General features: G+C 42.4%; 1 protein-coding gene across 1 annotated transcript in view; it reads left to right on the forward strand.

Moving 5' to 3' along the window:
* Positions 1-3,707: 3,707 nt before the first annotated feature.
* Positions 3,708-20,747, forward strand: part of lrrfip2 (leucine rich repeat (in FLII) interacting protein 2) — a 163,379-nt gene continuing 146,339 nt past the window's right edge. The window contains exons 1-3 of the mRNA XM_059645778.1: positions 3,708-3,940; positions 6,306-6,480; positions 17,983-18,013. Of these exons, the coding sequence (XP_059501761.1) occupies positions 6,391-6,480; positions 17,983-18,013 (121 nt within the window). The 5' untranslated portion in view covers positions 3,708-3,940; positions 6,306-6,390. The remainder of the gene's footprint in view (positions 3,941-6,305; positions 6,481-17,982; positions 18,014-20,747) is intronic.

Below are 20,747 nucleotides of genomic sequence, written 5' to 3' on the forward strand. Positions count from 1 at the left end.
GTCTTTATGCTTGGACAATTTTCAATCTCTTAATTTCCTTCCCAACTCACCCTACATCACAGAACATATACTTCCAAATGCTTGTGCTGTTTTCAAGCTCTCACCTCAATCTGTTTTCCCGGGCTCAGATCTCCTCCCCTCTTGAAATGCATCATAGCACACAGACCTCAATACTCAACATGTTTTCAAGCAGTCATCACTCTCCTTGCTGTGTTTTTCAGGTCTCAGATCTCTTCCTTCTTGTGGTATATCCAGCTAGATTATCTATCTTTGAAGTGCCATCAATACTACCTATCACGCGAGTTCACCTCCACTATCCTGATAGCAGTCTCCATAACACCCTACGCTATACACTGCTACAAATGGAATTGAGGTGGAATGCCTCTAGGCACTCATTATAGACAGCAACATCAACCAGGCCAACCTCAACAGTATGCTACCAAAATACTATCAACATGCTTCCTGCCCCATCAAGGGCTGAACATCCTTGACCATTGCTACACACCTGTCAGAGATGCCTACTGCTGCATACCCCATCTACATTCCGAAAATCAGATCACAACGCAGTGTTGCCCGTCACAGCTTACAAGCAGAATTTGAAACATGAGGACATTGTACAGAAAGTAGCAGTGTTATTCCGAGGTACTGTTGGAGCTTCTATGGGAGTGCTTTGAATCGGTGGACTGGTCCATTTTCAAGAATTCAGCGGCCAATCTAGATGAGTATGCTATTACCATTAAATAATTCATTAGCACTTGTGTGGAAGGATGTGTGACAAAATACTCAAACCGAATAGTCCCCAATCAGAAAGCATGGATGAAGCGGAGATCCATTGCCAACTAAAGTCCAGGTTTGTGGCATTCAAGTCAGATGACCCTAATGTTTACAGGAAATCCAGATGTGACCTCCATAAAACCATGAGACAGCCTCCAATGTATCTGTTCCATCATTCACCATTGCAGATGTCAGACCTTTATGAGTGAACCACAGAAAACGACTGGCCGATATGGAGTCCCCCACCATGCACTCAGATTATGCATGTACCAGCTGGCAGGAGTAGTCGCTGACATTTTTAACTTCTCCTTTCTACAATCTGTAGTCCCCACCTGCTTCAAGAAGACCACCATCAGGCCGGTACCAGAAAAACTTCATGCAGCTTGCCTCAATGACTACCACCCAGTGGCTCTGACCTCCACAATTATGAAGTGCTTTGAAAGGTCAGTCATGGCTCATGTCAACTCCAGCCTCCCCTGATCCCTGGCAACTCACTTACCGTTGCAACAGGTTCATATCAGACACCATCTCCCTGTCCTTACAGTCATCCCTGGAATAAAAGGATACCTACATCAGTCTTCCACTCATTGACTCCAGCACTGCCTTTAATACTATAATTCCAACTAATCGTCAAACTCCAAGACCTAGGTTTTTAATCCGCGCTCTGCAACTGGATCCTTGACTTTCTGACCCACAGACTGCAGTCAATGAGAATAGGCAAGAGCACCTCCTCCATGACAATCTCAACACCAGCGTTGTGCAAGGCCCTCCATGTATACTCATGATTGTGTTGTCAAATCAAACTCTGGCAACAAGTTTGTTAATAACACCACCATGATAATCTGGATCTCAATGACAAGACAGAATAAACGAAAGAGGTAGAGTGTTTGGTGGTGTGGTGTGAAGATAACAATCTCACCCTCAAACGTCAGTAAAATGAAAGAGCTGGTCATTGACTTCCGGAAGAAAGGTTGAGGGCACGCCCCTGTCTGCATCAATGGATCTGAGGTGGAGATGGTTAAGAGCATCAAATTCCTAGGAGTGATGATAACCAAAATTGATGCAGTGGTCAAGAAAGCACTACAGCACATGTATTTCCTCAGGAGGCTAAGGAAATTTGGCATGTCCAAAAGACTCTTACCAATTTTAATAAATGCTCCATAGAAAGCATTCTATCTTGATGCATCACAGCTTGGTACGGCAACTGCTTTGGCCAGGATTGTGAGAAACTACAGAGTGTCGTGAACATAGCCCAGTAATTCACACAAGCCAACCTTCCATCCAGTGACTCCATCTATACTTCTCATTGCCCCAGTAAGGCAGCCAACATAATCAACGATCCCTCTCACCCTGGTTATAATCTCTTCCAACCACTTCCATTAAGCAGAAAAGGCAAAAGCTTAAATGCATGTACGAAACAGATTCGAGAACAGCTTCTTCCCTGACTTTGGAATGGACCTCTCCAAATTTAATGTCGACCTCGCTATTTGTACATCTTCTCTGCAACCGTAACATTGTATTCCATGCTGTGTTCTCTTACCCTCTGCACTTTGGCTGGTATGATCTGCCAGTACTGCACAAGAAACAAAACATCTCATGGTCCCTAGCTAGACATGACAATAATATATGAAATTCTAAAAAACAAATCAGCTCTCTGACCCTTCCATCTCATGCTGTTTTCCAGCTCTAGTCCTATTATGCCTTGCGCTTTTTGCAAGCTGCGGCAGGACTCCCCTTTCGTCTTGGTTTTTGAGGTCTTGCACCTTTCCCTTTGGATGTTTTCCGGCTCTTGGGTCTCTCCCATCCAGCACTATTTTTCAGTCCTCAGGACTGTCCCACATGGTGCTGTTTTCCCAGTTGTCAGGCCCTTCCAGTTTTCAGTCTTTTCCCTAATATTGGGAGACCTGCTGAGCTTTTCCAGCTACTTGTTTTTGTTTGATATCAACTGCAGTGCCTTCCTCAGCACATCGCAAGAAAAAAAATTCATTCAGGACTCTGAGAATAGTAGAAACTGCAGATGTTGGAGAATCTGAGATAACAAGGTGTGGAGCTGAATGAACACAGCTGGCCAAGCAGCATCAGAAGAGCAGGAAGGCTGACATTTCGGGCCTGGACCCTTCTTCAGAAATGGGGGAGGGGATGGGGGGGTTCTGAAATAAATAGGGAGGCAGATCAGAGATGGATAGAGGAAGAAGATAGGTGGAGAGGAGACAGACAGGTCAAGGAGGTGGGGATGGCGAGCAGTTTCAAGGCTGAAGAGATTACGAGAGAGTTGCAGTGGGAGAGAGATCTCTTGAAGTTTGTCCGGAGGCAGGAGGGTAACTTCTTCAGGGTAGGCATCGTTAGAAGAGGCTTCACAGTGGGGTTAAAATTGTATCAGAGATAAGAGGAGCTGAAGATGCTGGAGAATCCAAGATACCAAGGTGTAGAGCTGGATGAACACAGCAGGCCAAGCAGCATCAGAGGAGCAAGAAAGCTGATGTTTGCCTGTTTTCCCTATCTGTCTCCTCTCCACCTATCTCCTCTATCCATCTTCGATCCGCCTCCCCACCCCCTCCTTATTTATTTCAGATTCCCCCTCCCCCTCCCCCTCCCCCATTCCTGATGAAGGGTCTAGGCCCGAAACGTCAGCTTTCCTGCTCCGAAGATGCTGCTTGGCCTGCTGTGTTCGTCCAGCTCGACACAGTGCTCATTCGGGACCTCCCTGACTTCCTACAACAAATGACCAAACGCTGAGCTTGTCATCTTCGCCACGGTCGCTCAAAAGGCTCTCCAAACCGCTCACAATCCCGCCTCGCCGAACGCGCACACATGCGCAGAACGTCGCCCCCGAGCGCATACCAACCCGAACTTGTAGCCTGTGCGCGTGCGCACCGAGCCGCCTCAACCAATGCTGGCGCGAGGCACGCGGTTAAGCGCATGCCCAGCGGGAGCCGTTGACGCATGCGTGCAAAGGAATTGGCGGAGTTGCCAGCTGGTGGTGGTTTAATTTTGGGATAGGGTTAGAGTTTTATTTTAAAATCCTCGTTTCAGGCGGAGCTAAAGCCGAGTGGTCGGATCAAGAAACGGGTTTGTTGGTGATGTTTGAACGGGTGGCTCAGCTGGTGACGAGACGAATGGCTGGTTGATTGTCCAGGACTGACCGAAGGAGTGGCCGAGCCGCTTGGTAAGACAACCTCGGGGCCGACTGATCACCAGCACCGCACCTCCGTTCCGTTCCCCCGGCAAGATCGGCGGATAGGCCTTAATCTCCTTTGCCGACCTCGAGGGCTTTTCAAGCCCCTTTTCCTGGCCTGTCGCCCCGAGCTTGACTTGGTCTTAGCCTGGCCTATTGTCACTGTTGGAGAGAGCAGGTCTGAGCCGCGCTGCTGGTGTCAGCCCGGGGCCGGGCCGCTTCCTGCGCTGTACCGCCCTTGCATTGCTTACATTCAAACTCAACTTTTGGCTCCTGTCCAGGATTACTACCTTTTATTCAAAAAATCATGTCTCCGAACCTGCGGAGTTAGCTTGAGGTGAAATGGGTTACCTTGGCGATGAGAGGGCAGTCATGCTGCATTCCAGAGCAGTTTGCTGTCAAACTTCACTGCAGGTTATGAAGACCCAGTGATGACAGGAGTGATAGGAGAGCAGTATAGATAGACATTTTGCTGCCATATCGACTTCTGCTTGGTAGTGATTGTTGAGTTTGTTTATTGTCGTAGCTTCTTGACTATTTTACATGATTGTACTTTTGTTTGAATTCTGCATATTGATTTTCCTAGCTGTAGTTGTTTCCTCTTGACTCCTTTTGGCTTTTGTGCATCTACCCTTTTCTGGCATCTGTAGCTATGTATTAAGTTGCATAGATGTTAAATCCCTTTTTGTATCTCGAATACTGTTCCCTTTTATTAAATCCACCCTTTGACCAAGCTTTGGATCATCCTTCTTAATCTCTTTTTGGTTTGAACTCTGTTTTCTTCTGGCTTCTGTCAAGCACCTCTGTATATTCTTCTAGATTTAATATATAGATAAAACTGCACAATGGTTAACAAGAAGACTCCAATTTGAAACTTTTTTAAACGTCTAGACAGCAGTTTGATGTTGGCACATTGACACTGCAGTATTATGTGCTGAAATGTCATGATGCTTTGCACCTGTTAGCTGTATGACTATGAAAAAAGGAGTTGACCTTCTCCTAGTTACTGGGCTAATTGTTTTTTACATCACAGATAGCTTTACAGTCTTCACATTATTCACAACTTATTTTGTATTCATTTCTTTGTCCAAAATGAATGTCAGAACACTAATTATTTTAATAGTTTGCAACTTTAGTGTTGAAGCAAAAAAGTTGAAGTATAAGTATTGAGACATTACAGTCTGGTTTGAGATCAAGTTATGTTAATTTCTGTTAAATGACATTAACCAGTGAAAGTCATGGGAAATTGCAGCATTAGGATTTGCAGCATAATTTGTCAAACGATATTCTTGTCCCCTGAAGATCATAAGTATTAGAAATAAGAGTAGGCCAATTTGTCCCCTTCTGTCTGTTCTGTCATTCTATAGGATCACGGCTGTTCTGACTTTACTCACGTCCACTTTCTTGCATTTTGTCCGTAACTCCAATTCCCCTCCAAATCAAGAATCTGATCCTTAAATACAAAGGACTCTACCCTTTGTAGCTAGGAGTTCCAAAGACTCACTTCCCATTGGGATAAGGAGGAATTTCTTCTGTCGTAAATTGGCACCCCTCAATCCTGAGACTGTGCCCTCTGTACCTACATTCTCCAGTGAGGAGGAACATCCCCTCAGCATTTTCCTTGTCGACTCACTTCAGAATCGTAAATATTTCACCTGAGATCACCCCTCATTCTTAACTCCAGTGAATACGGTACCAACTTGTTTGGCTGTTCTTCATAAGACAGCTGCTTTATTGAGATCATTGTAATAACAAATATAGAAATTAGGAGCAGGAGTAGACCACTTGACCCCTTGAGTCTGCTGTACTATTCAGTATGATCATCAATCTCAGTACTCTAATTGCTTCTTCCCCCATATTCCTTGATCTCTTTAGTCACACAAGCTGTATCTACCTCCTTCCTTAACACAATATTTTGGCCTTGACCACTTTCTGTGGTTGTGAATTGCACAGGGGTGACACTCTGGGCGAAGAAACCTCTCATTTCAAAACTAAAAACCATACTTCTCATTCTTAAACCATGAACCCTGGTTCTTGACTCCACCCACCATCTGGAACATCCTTCCTGCATCTCGCTTGTCTTGTCCTGTTAGAATTTAATACTTCCCAAGTGATGTGATTCCCTTCCCCTAACCCTGTTAACGTTCTCTCTGAACTGCCTTCAATGAAATGAAACCCTACCTTAAGGGCACCAGATCTGTTCTCAGTACTCCAAAAATAGTCTCAGCAGCACTGCGTACTTCCCTGATCTTATGCCCCAACCTTTGAAATTAGGGCCTATGTTCTATTAATTTGTGACATGTAATTATTCTTTGGAGGAGAACAATTTTGGTAAGAATCTAATTTTGTCTTGTAGTACAACTGGTGGAAGGAGTTCCCCTCCAAATGGTATTCGATCTTATTGGTTTGGACTTGTAGAAGATTTTAATTGTTTGGAGAAAATGGGGACACCTGGATCTGGAAGGAAACGAACGCCTATTAAAGACAGATTCTCTGCTGAAGATGAGGCCCTGAGCCACATTGCCAGAGAGGTTGGTTGAAATTTAATTTTGAATGTTTCCATTATTATCAGCTGTTGTGATTATTCATCGTGGTGGGATGTTCTCACCTTTTATCTTCAGTTTATAGTTTAAATTCACATCCCCTCTAGGGTACACAATGCGACAAGCCAAGGCTTGTGACATACTTTGTATGAGTTGAACTACAGTTTTTATGCAAGTTCTGTTTCAGTATTGGAAAAGAATGCTGCTGCAATCTTACATCTTTAAGTGGTACTGGGACATAACTTTAATATCTAAAAATAGTCTCTTTTTGATTGCCATTGTATAGTTGAGTAACAGATGTATCTATTTGTCTCTAAATTTCACAGCAAAGTGAAGCGCAGGATGTTCTGGAATATTTTTAATTGTTTCACAAGTTAAATATTACTGCCCATGATTTGAGAAGCTGTAGTTTGATAATGTCTTTCAAATAAAAAACGTCATGTATTGCACATTGAACTAATAATGTCCAGCGTTCTAGTTTTGTTCACACTTTTTTAAAATGTGGGATGTATTTGGATCAGATGTTCCAAATTTAAGAAATCTCAAGCACAACTCATTCATTTCCAGCTTCTGCAGAGGTTGAACAAAGGTAGTGTGGGTGTGTGGTGAGTCAGTGAATGATCCATCAACAGGTGGGCAGCCTATTGAGGTATTTTAAATGCTAGCCCCCTTTGATTGATTTAGCAGTGTTGGTCAACCATCCAGAGTACAAATGCTTCTGCCACCTTGTCTTAGAAATGTTATGTAGCTCAGTCACATGTATCCCTGACCATCAGTATACAAGAGTTCTGCCTCTTTCACCGAGACTTTCAAAACCCCAGTACCCCTTGTATTGTCAGGTTGAGTATAGTGTGCAGTTTTCAAATAAGTTATTTGTTTCCAGTTAACTGTTGGTGAAATGAAAATGGCATAATTGACATAACTGCAAGCTCTGCATCAGACTGTAAATTTTAGCCAGCTTCTGACTGCAGACATTTTCCTTTTTTAGATTAACATTTACTTGTTTCAGTGCTTCTTCAAAAGAAACTGAGGATATGATCTTGTTTTAAAGTCTCTGCATAAATATTCTGTATGTAAACGCAAATTATTGTCAAGCTTCTTGTAGTACCATGCCCAAATAGCTCCTTGGTTTTGTCTAATATTGCATGTTGGCAGAATTTTGACCTAGCTTTTGCTAATCCAGCCCTTGTTATTAATTCTTGGAATGTGGACGTCACAAGGGCTAGCTTTCTCCCTATCCCTAATTTTCCTTGTACAGATGGCAGTGAGCTGCTCACCTGAACTGTTCAAGTCTTTGGGTATTGGTGCATCCACAATGCTTTTTGGAAGGGATTTTCAGAATTTTAACCCAGCAACAATGAAGGGAGCCAATACAGTTCCAAACTAAGATGGCATGTGGCCTGGAGATGAATTTATAAGTGGTTATGTTTGTATGGTTCTGCTCCCCTTGTCTCTGTTGGTGGTCAAGTTAGGATTTTGAAGGTGCTGTCAGTAGTTACTGGTGAGTTACTGCAGTGTACCTTTTAGATGCCAGTCTGAATTGGTAGTGAAGGGATTGAATGTGGAAGGTGATGGATAGTGTGTGAGTCAAGTGGAATGCTGTGTTCTCTGGTGCTGACCTCCTTGAATGTTGTTGGAGTTGGACTACTCAAGTGGAGAGTATTCCATCAGACACCTGTTTTGCTCTTAGATTGTGGACAGACTGAGGAGTCAGGTCTGAGTAATTTGTGAGCATCTAAACCAATTCTTGTAGCTGTGTTTTTTATGTGGCTGGTCCAGTTTATTTGCTGTGAATGGTAATTCTAAGGATGTTGATATTTGGGTATTCATCATTGCAAATGCCGTTGAATGGGAATGTTAAGATTCTCTCTCATGTTGTTGACAGTCATTGCCTGGCAGTTTGAGGTTTGAATATTACTTTCAATCTGTAGCTCACACCTGTTGCTCTCTGGATCTTGCTGAATATGAATGAGATCTGTTGCAGTCAGAAAGAAGTCACAAATGGTACTGAACATTGCGCATGCAGTCATCAATGAAGATCCCACTTGATTTTGTTTTTAAAAGATTGTCAACCAATCTGTTTGGAGAGATTATGCCATATTCTTAGGTCTTAAACCCATGCTTTCCTGGCTCAGACTTAGGGATACTACTACTGCACTGCAAGAGGCTCCATTTTCTACTACCTTCAAAATTTTTCTCACTAATACCAAATCATTGTGACATCTCTGTTTTGTTTTAAACTACTAGTCACCTTAAGTAAATTATGTGTAACCAATGGATATTTACATGCAAAGTCTGCTATGGATTATAGAAACTACCTTTGACCTTAAGGGGGAGAAGGTCATTTGAAGCATCTGATGGTAGTTGGATACTACCTTGTGGAACTCTTGCAGTAATGTCCTGCAACGAAATTAATTTAGAACCCTTGCACCACTTTTATTTTTGATCAGTTTTTGTTTTGACAGTATTCCAACCAGTGCCAAGTTTTCTGCCTGCTGCTCATTGAGTCACATTCATCTAGGTCACCTTGATGCCATATTTTGTCATGTGTTGCCTTGTGTCCAGGACTGTAGTGCTCACATCATCCCTGAAGTTCATCTCTTTGGTCCGTGTTTAAACTAAGGATATAATGAGGTCAGGAGCTGAGTTACCCTGGCAGAGCATGAGCTGTCAAATACCAGGTGCTACTTGATAGCACAAGTGAGAATCCCTTAGTCTACTCATCATTACGAGAAAGTAATATAAGTGAGGTAGTTGTTGGGCTGGATTTATTGTGCTCAAGATACAGCTGGACAGTATTCCACATTGTCTAGTAGAGGAAAATTTTGTAGCTTTTAGTAGAACAATATGAGAGGGGTGTGGCTAGTTCTGGAGCAAGTCTTAATCCTATTGCAGAAGTGTTAACAGACTGAACCACATTGGCTGATGACATGTATTTGTGTTATCTGGGATCTCTGGTGGAGGCCAAGTTGGATCATCACTCATTTCTTCTGGTTGATGGTTGCAATTATTTCAGCCTTTTGCATTGATATGTTTGGTTCCTTATCATTTAAGGCGGGATTGTGGAGACTTCACCTGACGTTCATTTGTTTAATTGTCCATTAACTTTCACTGCTGTCTGTGACAAAACCTCAGAAGTTGGATCTGGTTTATTTGAGTTCTTCTATTGTTTGTCCGATGCTGTGGCTTCACCGTGTACATATCTCTTGTTTTAAAGTATGCCTGGTGCTGCACCTGGCATGCCCTTCTGCATTCTTCACTGAACCCGGGTTGTTCTTCAGTGTTAATGATTGGAGGGATATGCCAGGCCAGGAGGTGCAGAATGCACTTGACTACTCTCATGCCGCACATGACCCTCACCACATCATGGATGCCTAGTACAGAGTTGCTAGATCTGGTCAAACTTTCATCCATTTTAGCATGATGATCATGCATGTGAATATGGAATTTTTTTTTTCCCAAAAGGACAATAGGTCATTGTTAGCAACACTGTCACTGACAGGTAGGCTGATGAGGGTAAGGCCAAGCAGGTTCTTCTACCTTGTTTGTTTCCTCACGACGTGCTGCAGGCCCAGTCTAGCAGCCCTTTGCTTAAAGATTCAGCTAGTTTTAACAGTCATGGTCCCACAAGGTCACTCCTGATGATACCTGTGGAAAACCCTATGCAAAGTGCACCTGTGCCTTTGCTTTTCAAGTTTCTTCCAAATGCTCCTCAGTCTGGAAGAGCACTGATGCATCAGGTGAGGTGGTAATTGGAACAAGACTTCTGTGTCTGTCCCATGAAGTTTCATGAGGTCCAGTATCATTGGTGAGTTGTTCCAAGGCAACTCTCACCTGATTGTATACCACCATGCTGCTGCCTCTACTGTATGGCAAGTGGTTCGTGAGATATGATTACATGAAAATGACTTGGTGTCTGATGCTTTGCTAGTTTGCTTGACACCCCTTCCAGTGTTGGCAAAAACCACAGACATTCGTATGTAAGGCCTTGCATTATTAATGACAGAGTTTGCCATTTTTTTTCTAATGCTTGGGTTGATTCAACGTGGTCTTTTGAGTATCATTGCATGCTTTAAAATTGTTTGAGATTTTAAGACCACCTTACTAGTATAATTCAGGGAATGTTTAAGCATTCCACACGTTGCTTTCAATCTCAAATCATATGTAGGCCAACCAGATAAAGACAGCAAGTTTGCTTTACTAAAGGGTGTTAGAGGACCAGATGGGTTTTTAGAATATTCAACCAATATTTAAGGCTCATAGTTAGACCAAGTCTTTTAGTTCCAGATTCTTGCATTTAATGTCACCATCTGCCGTGATGCTATTTAAACCTGTGTACCCAAAGGAATACCTGGTCTTCTGGATTATTAGTCAGATGATAAAGCACTAAACCACCTTGCCGGTTTTTGCAGAGTAATAAAGATTTAGTCATTGGTTGATTTTGTTTTTACTTAATAATTCTGAACTATTTAGGCTCCTGCACTGTTGTCCTGTTAAGTATTAGCTTGACTTGAGTGCAGACTAGGCAAATATTGGATTTACCTGACATTCAAGGACTTAACCTGAAGCACCTGGATTTGGACATTTTTGAATGATATTCACAAACTCCAAGTACTCCAGGGAGAAACTGGTCACTTTTGACAATAAAATGGCAAAATTAGGAAGTGTGAAGTTTTGTTCTTTTTCTTCAAAGTTTGTGTGCAATATGAGGTTCTGACTCTTGTGTCTTAATTCATGAGCCCCTAACTGGCACTTTTGGAAATTCCAAAAGAGTTGATGCTCATCCACGGGTGGGAGAATGAAAGAGGGTTGAATGTCCAATTTTCAGGACAATTACAAAAGTTTGATAAATGGTAATGAAAATAACTTAGTGATGATTGATAGCAGGAAAACTCCATTGCCCCTCTTCATAGTCCAGTAGGCCTTTTGCTGACCATTTGTACTGATAAGGGCTCCATATCAAATCTCAACCAAAAAAAGTTTTTGTATTCAAGCCATAAAGTGGGGCTTTAATGCAGATCCATGACCTTTTGACTGTAAGTCGAAGTGCTTCCATTCAGTTAAGATGGCATTTGGAGATGTCAATAAAAGCTTCTGAAATGGTAAGGAGAAATAATGTTTCGTATGAAGTGGCATGATGTTGAAACATGACTCGTGTGTTGCAAGATGCTGTGGTTAAGCACATTGCTATTTCTCCGTTGTTATGACAAGTATGAAGTTATTTAATTAAAGTTTGCAGGAATATCTATCTTGTTTAAACGATCACATGAATGTTTTTAAATATTTTCTTGAAGTAAATATTCTATACTTCAAGGCACTGGTTTAAAAAAACTGCAGAAAAATACTATTCCAATGAAGAAACTGATCTTTCAACTGTCAGGTTGTTACTTTTTTTTTTGCATGATGCATCTAATCTTGTGTTTTTTTAAAGTGCAAGTAAAAATGTTACAAGTGCTTCCTAGTAGCTGTTAGAAGCACATATTTACACCTTTGAAAATGGTGAATTTTACCTTAAACCCTTCGCCACTGAAACACTTGATTAGGGTGTAAATTCTCGATGGCAGCTTCATTGACCACCTGAGTTACTGTTTATGAACTGTGAAATGTTGAAGTGTGGCTGTCTGTATTCTGCATCAGTGAGCTGAGCACACAGGCTATGTCCCACAGTGGCAGCAGAGAGAACACAGGAGGGACCAAAATCCCGGAGTGACGGCAGCAGGGGAATCCCAAGTCCTGGAGTGGCATGAGATGAAGCAAAGCCCAGTATAGTGTGACTTGTTGCAGGTGAGTAGTAGTCTGGAGGCTGAAGTGATGCAGGACAGTGGTTGGACTTGGGCCTAGCGCCATGTCCCGAGCTACAGCAGTTCGGAATTTTTTACTGGATGGTAATGTGAATCCTTTTCACAATGTTACAACTAACTCATTCTCCGACACTAAGTAATGTTAGAGATAATGGGAACTGCAGATGCTGGAGAATCCAAGACCACAAAATGTGAGGCTGGATGAACACAGCAGACCAAGCAGCATCTCAGGAGCACAAAAGCTGATGTTTCGGGCCTAGATCAGAGTACTAAGTAATGTTACTGCTTTCCTTTTAATCCTCTTTTGTATAACACACTACTTTCTTACTCTAAGATTTGTACCTAGCTACTTGTACCCAAGATGGCACCACTAAATGGCAGCCATTGTAAAAACTTTTCATTGTACTCTGGTACTGGAGTACAACTGACAATGGATATTCAAATTCAGACTGACTATCAACTTGTATGAGCTTTTCATCCTTCACTGTTCAAGGAAGGAAGGAGAAAACATGGATCTGAGGTCTTGTCTGTCTGGCAGCAGTCATTGGAAGAAGTATTGGCATCTTCTAAAATCTTCAGCACTGTCCTCAAAAGCACTGTATAATCAGAATAAGCTTGATTTTTCAGAAGAAAATTCTTTAACCAATTTGTTTAAGTTTTTTAATGTAATTAATCTGGTTAACTCAGTTGACTAGATAACTAATGTGTGAACAGGAGTAGCAAACAGTACAGCTTCAATACGCTTTCTGACTGGGGTGAACTTGAGACCTGCCCCTGAAAGTACAAAGCAACGCCAAGCCACCATGGACAAAAAAAACACTGCTATAAAACCACAGGGTGAAGAATGAGCAAACAATGAGCTAAAGACTGCTTTCGGTTGGAGCTTGGGAATGAATAAACAAGTTGTTTGATTCCTCCTCATTCATACTATGTCATATGTGAATTTCTAAAAGACCTTTGATAAAGTGCCACCCAAACCATTGCTCCATAAGTAGTGGTCCATAGACTTTATTATTGCATGATAGCATGGATCAGCAAGCACAGTAGGGATAAATGGAGCACTTGCAAATTGACAAGCTGTGACTACTGAAGACCTGTCCAGATCAGTTCTGAGCCTATATTACTTAGAATTTATATTAATGACTTAAAAAAGGCAGGGAGTAAAGTATCTAACTTTGATAACAAACTTCAGTGGAACAGGAAACACAGCAGAGACTGCAGAGGTATTTCCACGTTAAATGAGTGGTAACAGATGAGAGATTTTAGTATTGGGCTACATGAGGTTATTCACTTATTGCAAGAGTAGTAAAGTTGAATTTATTTTAAACAGCGCAAAACTTGTAAATGTTCAAGACTTATGTACTTGCACAAACACAAACCAATAGAACTAGAGAAAAATAACAGCATAGACAAAACATTTGAGCCCACCATGTCTTGCTGACTAAATAAGTTAGAGCTCATTCTAATCCCGCTTAGCACCTGATCAATAGTTTTGGAGGATACAGTACTTCATTTGAAGTCCAAGATCAGCATAAATCTAATTCAAAGTGGAAAATATTTGATAGGCCAAATGATTCCCAGTGTCTACTGTCTGAGCGATTCAGTATTTTAAGTTTCAATTTGATCTCCTGACATCCTCAAACTAATTGAGTGTAAACCCAGAGTCCGCAAACATTCCTGCTATGTTAAGCATTTTGTTCCTGGATTCATTCTCGTGGACCTGCTCCATGGCCTATACATCTTCCAAGAATTGTAACAGATTTGCTAGGCATCACCCTCTCTCGAGAAACCATGCTGACTTTGCCCTATTTTACCATGCACTTTCCAAGTGTACAGAAGCCTCATCTTTCATAATGGACTCAAATCTTTCCAGTGATCAAGGTCAGGCTGATCAGCCTGTAATTTTCTGCATTATGCCTTACTCCCTTAAATGGCAAGCGGAGGGAGTGTGGTTTACATTAACAATTTTCCACTCCTCTCCGACCTTTCCCGACTGCGAACTCCTGAAAGATCACCACCAGTGCGTCCACCACTTTTACCAGATGTCTCCATCAGATCCCTGGGGTGTAGTCCATCTGGTCCAGTTTTTCTGGCCCTTTCTCCTTTTGTGGTGGTCACCATACTCGCATCTGCCCCGACTCTTGAATGTTTGGGGATTACTCAGTCTCTCAACGATAAGGACTGACACAAGGTCCTTATTACCTCAACTATTTCTTTGTCCTCCATTACTAGTTCACCCACGTCACTTTCTAGTGGCTGAATGTTCACTTTTTTGCCTCTTTTGCCCTTTACATATCTGAGGAAACTTTGCAGTCCTTTTATATTGCTGGCTTGCTTACGTTCATTTAATCTTTTCCCTCCCATTATTTCTTTTGTCATCCTGTGTTGCTTTTTGTAGGCTTTCCAATCCTCTGGTTTCTTGCTGCCTTTTGCTATGTTATTTGCTTTATTTTGCTTTTATGCTATTGTGCTCATTGCACAATACTAAATCCAGAATTGCCAGTTCAGTAGCGGATTCCACCTCAAGCTGCTCCAAAAGGCCATCACATAGACATTCCACAAATTCCTTTCCTTGCGATCCACTACTAATCTGTTTCTCTCAGTCCCTCTGCTTATTGAAATCCCTCAAGATCATTATAACTTTGCCTTTCTTATGTGCTATTTCTATCTCGAAGTACACCCCAAATCCTGATTAGTTTGAGGCCTGTATGAAATGGGAGTTAGGTTTTTAAAAAAACCTTTTGTGGATCCTCCATTCTACCCACACAGATTCTGCATCAGCTGACTACTTTTTTTTTCATCCTAGTGATTTAATTTTGTTTCTCATTAATAAGGCAACCCTACTTCTTCTGCCCACCTATCTGTCTTTTTGTTAGAGATAGTAGGAACTGATGATGCTGGGGTCTGAGATAACAAGGTGTGGAGCTGGAGGCACATGGCAGGCCAGGCAGCATCAGAGGAGCAGAAAAGCTGATGTTTTGTTTCAGGTCTCGACCCAAAACATCAGTTTTCCTGCTCCTCTGTGCCTGGCCTACTGTGTTCCTCCAGCTCCACACCTTGTTATTAAGCCTTTTTGATGGGATGTGTATATCCTCCAATATTTAGCTCCTAGTGCTGATCCCCTTGCAGCCACATCTGTGATGTCTGTCACATCCTAACTGCCAATTTTCATCTGTACTACAAGCTCATTTACCATACTTCATATACTATGTGCATTCAGATACAGTGCCTTCAGTCCAGCATTGACCATCCTTCCTCTCATTGTCGTTAGTTTATCCAGCGTGCTTGAAGTTTGATTCTTATCCCTTTCCAAAACGCTGTCATATTTTGTGTGCCAGAGACTTTAATAATCTTTCCTGAAATCTCCTTCCTTTTCATTTTTCTTACTTTTCCATGCAGTGGAAGCCATCCTCACAGATGTTAACCTGCTGCTTTGTTTCCCATTGGCTACTATGCTAATTGGTGTTTTCCCCTTCTCCACTTGCTTGCAAGCTTAAAGCCCTATTGACTACCCTATTGACCGTTTTCACTAGAACAATTGGTCTCAGCTCAGGTGGAGAGACTGTCCGAACGGTACAGATTCCTCCTGTTCCAGTACTGATGCCATTGCCCCAAGAAAAGGAACTGCTGTTTGCCACACCACTCAGCCACATGCTTACTTCCTCCTTTCTTGCATTTCTATATCAATTTACACGTGGCTTGGCAGTCATCAGGAGATCATTACCATAAAATTAACGAGCCAGCAGTGTAGCCATTTGACCTAATCAGTCCACAACAGCGTTTGTGCTTCACAATTTGTCATCTTCCTCATCTGACTTCATCTACTTCTGTTCTTCGTTGCTTGTACTTCTCTAGCTTCTGCTTAAATGCCACTATAAGTTTCTTCTCTGCTCAGTCCTATCATTAAAGTCCATGTTACCACCATAAACATTTTTTTCTGCCTTCAGTTGATTTCTTGGTGATTCTATATGTTGATGGCTTTTAGATCTTTTGTTCCTAGTGATCAGACTGTGGATGAATTATTTCATAATTGTAAGGACTTCTATTAAGCCACCCCTCAGCCATCTTTCAAAAGATAAGTTATCCTGTTCATTGTTTGATCACAGACCTAACTGTATTTCTAGTATTGCCCATTCTTCCTCATGATCATCATTTCACTTGCTATAACTTTAGCAACTAAAACTGCATGCAAGATTTGGGCATTATCTAAGGCAATTTCAACACAGATTTAGCATAACTTGTAACTTTTCTATCCCTGTGGAAATAAGTCCTTGAGTGACACTCCAGATGGCTGTTGGCTGCCCACTGCTGGGGTTCTGGACATCTGCTCAGGACTAAAGTGTAACTTTGTCATGGTAGGGGGAGGATCCAGTTGTTGTAATCCAGGAAGGCACCTACTACATAAGTAGAATGAGGAAATAAGGAAAAGTAAACTCAATTGCTGGTGCTAGAAATCTGAAACAAATACTCAGTTAATCTGGCAGCGTCGGTGGACAGAAGGCAGTTAATGTTTTCCAAGTCGAGTGATTTTTGTTTGAGAACTGGAAAGATGTCCTGCGTAGGGAATTTTAGGAGTTGGGGACTAATTGAAAAAGCAGAACTTCAAAATTCATCCTTTGACATTGTTACCTGAACCAGGTGCAAATTGGAATAGGGTACATGCAATTGGAACAATTAAAATCTTGGGTCAAAGGCTGCTGCAAAAGTAGTGGGTTCTGGTCTGTGGAGCACCGGCACCAATACTGATGGAAGTAGGGCAATCTGTTTTTGAGTTTTGCTGGAATTTTGTGAACTGCATTCCGAGGAATTAGGTGGCTGCTTAGTGGCAAGACATCAAAGGTGGAAACAGTTAAGACAAGTGGAGTAAAATAGTAAGAGGGTCAGAGAATGGCAGGAAGTTCCTTACCACCCAGTATTAAATCTTACCAAGATAACAAAGAAAACTCAAGGCTCTCTTTATGAATAAGTATCACATTCACAACAAAATAATTTCATTGCGCTCATAGAAATAAATGATTATGATCTGATGAGCATTACGTTGCATGATGTCAAGAATAAGGTCCTGAATGCTGATGGACAGAAAGCTAGTCAGAGGTAATGAAGTAGCACTGTTAATGAAGAATATTGCTACTCCGCTGGCATTTCATTCAGGTGACCAGGATATTGAAATGTTTTGGGTGGAGATGAGGAATTGTAGTGGGAGGAAGGAAAAAAGCAAGAGTTTCCACAAGTATTTTTAAGTGTCCAGAGGAAGTCAAGTGAGCAGTGGTACTGTAGAATGTGATTAATAATAGAAGGAAACGGCAGAAGAAATGAACAAAAGTTTACTTCTGACTGCACCAGAGCAGATACAAAAAAGTCAAGAAAGACAATATATCAGGAGGTAGAAAGGAGAGAGAATCTTGGTGAAATTGTTATCACATGGTGTTATGTTTCAGTTAGGGTAACTTTATGGTAATTCAACTCCATTATTCCCAGAGTTCTTGGAAAAGTTCCAGATTGTTTAAAAAACCAAACTATTCCACAATTTACTGGTCTGTTACATTACTATTGACAAAGCATGGGCTAGGTTAATTGCCCACTAGCTACAAGTAAACAGTTACTAACTATTGGCATATAACTAATTAAAATCTCTAATTCCCTAATGAGCACGCTTGCTCTTGTTTTAAAAAAACTTATTATTCACAAGTCACAGTTTACAGCAGCAGCAAAAAGAATTGGTTTTTTTCAGGCTTAAGATGTTTTTCTTACTGCAGAGAACAGAAAGCAAACTTTTAAACTGCTGGCAGTCAAAGCTTACTTCATCCTGTTTTCGTCCTAGGCTAATTAGTTATTTGAAAACCAATAATACCATTATTGCTGGCAGAAGACCCTGATCATTGGTTTGCAGAAGAGTGACCAGTTACTGATTGACTACTTGGCAACCAAAGCTCCATTTGTGTCCACCCCTTCAGATCCAGTTCATTTGCAACCACTACTGTAACTCATAGCTGTGCAAACTGTGGTCGCAAAAACTAAGTTATTTGCTTTCAAACTATGCAGCAATGTTTGCAATCCCTGTTTTTGAAATAGTTCTTTCCTCATTTCAGGTCACAATTTTAAAATAACTGACATTTATCTGGGTCAAAATGGACTTCTTAAAGGCCTTTAAAATAAAAGGCTGATGAGGTAGCAGATTTATTTTGATTTCGCAATTACCCTGGGTCCTGGAAACATCCCATCAGTCTGAAAGGAAGCAAATGTAACCTCTGGGAAGCAGAACACAAAACTTTTAAGACTGAGATAGCAAGAACTATAGACGCTGGAGTCAGACAGCAATGTGGAACTGGAGGAACATACCAGGCCAGGGAGCAGCAGAGTTGACATTTCATGTTGGGAACTTTCTTCAGAAATAGGGAGGGGTGGGAGAAAGGACCTGGGAAATAAATAGAGGAGGGGTGGGGCTGGAGAAGGTTGGTGGGATGGTGATAGGTGAATGCAGGTAGGGAGTAGTGGGGATTGGTCAATGGGATGGTTGGGGTGGATAGATGGACTTGGCATTTTGAAGGTGTTAAAATCCACCTTTTTAAAGAGGTTAGAGATAAGCATTTAGAGGAACATAGTGTATTTGTCAAGAGTCGGCACAATTCTGTTAAAGTGAAATCATGTGTAACCAATTTAGATTTGTTTGAAGGAGTAACATGTTAATAAAAAAGAACTGCTTGGATTTCCAGAGGCCTTTTGGTCAGGTTCCACACCAGAGGTTATTATGGAAAATTAGATCTCGCAATAGAGAAAGGTACCATATTAGCATGAATAGCTGGTGGAAAACGAAATGCATAAGTTTTTTTTTGGTTTAATCCACAGCATGTGCTGAGTGGCATTCCACAGGATGACTGTTTGGAACCTCTCATATTTACAACTTGCATCAATAATTTAGATGAGAATGAAGGCATGTATCTAAATTGAAAGATAATACAAGATGAGTGGGGAAGTATGGTGTGAAGTAAACATGAGTTTGTAGATGTATAGTGTTTAAATGAGTGAGGAAAGCCTGGCAGATGGAATGTAATGCAGGGAATCACAAAGTGTTTCTGGCAAAGTGAATAAATGAAGAAAACAAGCTAGAACTTAAAAGGAGCTCGAACAGTTCATCCACTCCCACGATAAGACATTCCACTCCCGCATATCCCAGATGTCCAAGTTCTTTAAGGACCGCAACTTTCCCCACACAGTGGTCGAGAACGCCCTTGACCGCGTTTCCCGCAACACATCCCTCACACCCCGCCCCCGCCACAACCGCCCTAAGAGGAGCCCCCTCGTTCTCTCACACCACCCTACCAACCTCCGGATACAACGCATCATCCTCCGACACTTTCGCCGTTTACAGTCCGACCCCACCACCCAAGACATTTTTCCATCCCCACCCCTGTCTGCTTTCCAGAGAGACCACTCTCTCCGTGACTCCCTTGTTAGTTCCACACTGCCCTCCAACCCCACTACACCCGGCACCTTCCCCTGCAACCGCAGGAAATGCTACACTTGCCCCCACACCACCTCCCTCACCCCTATCCCAGGCCCCAAGATGACATTCCACATTAAGCAGAGGTTCACCTGCACATCTGCCAATGTGGTATACTGCTTCCTCTACATTGGGGAAACCAAACGGAGGCTTGGAGACCGCTTTGCAGAACACCTCCGCTCAGTTCGCAACAAACAACTGCACCTCCCAGTCGCAAACCATTTCCACTCCCCCTCCCATTCTCTAGATGACATGTCCATCATGGGCCTCCAGCACTGCCACAATGATGCCACCCGAAGGCTGCAGGAACAGCAACTCATATTCCGCCTGGGATCCCTGCAGCCTAATGGTATCAATGTGGACTTCACCAGTTTCAAAATCTCCCCTTCCCCTACTGCATCCCTAAACCAGCCCAGTTCGTCTCCTCCCCCCACTGCACCACACAACCAGCCGACCTCTTCCCCTCCACCCACTGCATCCCAAAACCAGTCCAACCTGTCTCTGCCTCCCTAACCGGTTCTTCCTCTCACCCATCCCTTCCTCCCACCCCAAGCCGCACCCCCAGCTACCTACTAACCTCATCCCACCTCCTTGACCTGTCCGTCTTCCCTGGACTGACCTATCCCCTCCCTACCCCCCCACCTATACTCTCTCCACCTATCTTCTTTACTCTCCATCTTCGGTCCGCCTCCCCCTCTCTCCCTATTTATTCCAGTTCCCTCTCCCCATCCCCCTCTCTGATGAAGGGTCTAGGCCCGAAACGTCAGCTTTTGTGCTCCTGAGATGCTGCTTGGCCTGCTGTGTTCATCCAGCCTCACATTTTATTCTCTCCAGAACTTAAAAGGAGAGCAGCTGTGGAATTCTGAGGCCCCTAGAGTCCTTGGTATTCTCATGGTTAAGTTACAAAAGTCACTATGTAGGTACAGCACATAATCTCGAAGGCTAATGGATGC

The sequence above is a fragment of the Stegostoma tigrinum genome, chromosome 5, assembly GCF_030684315.1.
Source record: "Stegostoma tigrinum isolate sSteTig4 chromosome 5, sSteTig4.hap1, whole genome shotgun sequence".
In the NCBI taxonomy this organism is placed as follows: Eukaryota; Metazoa; Chordata; class Chondrichthyes; order Orectolobiformes; family Stegostomatidae; genus Stegostoma; species Stegostoma tigrinum.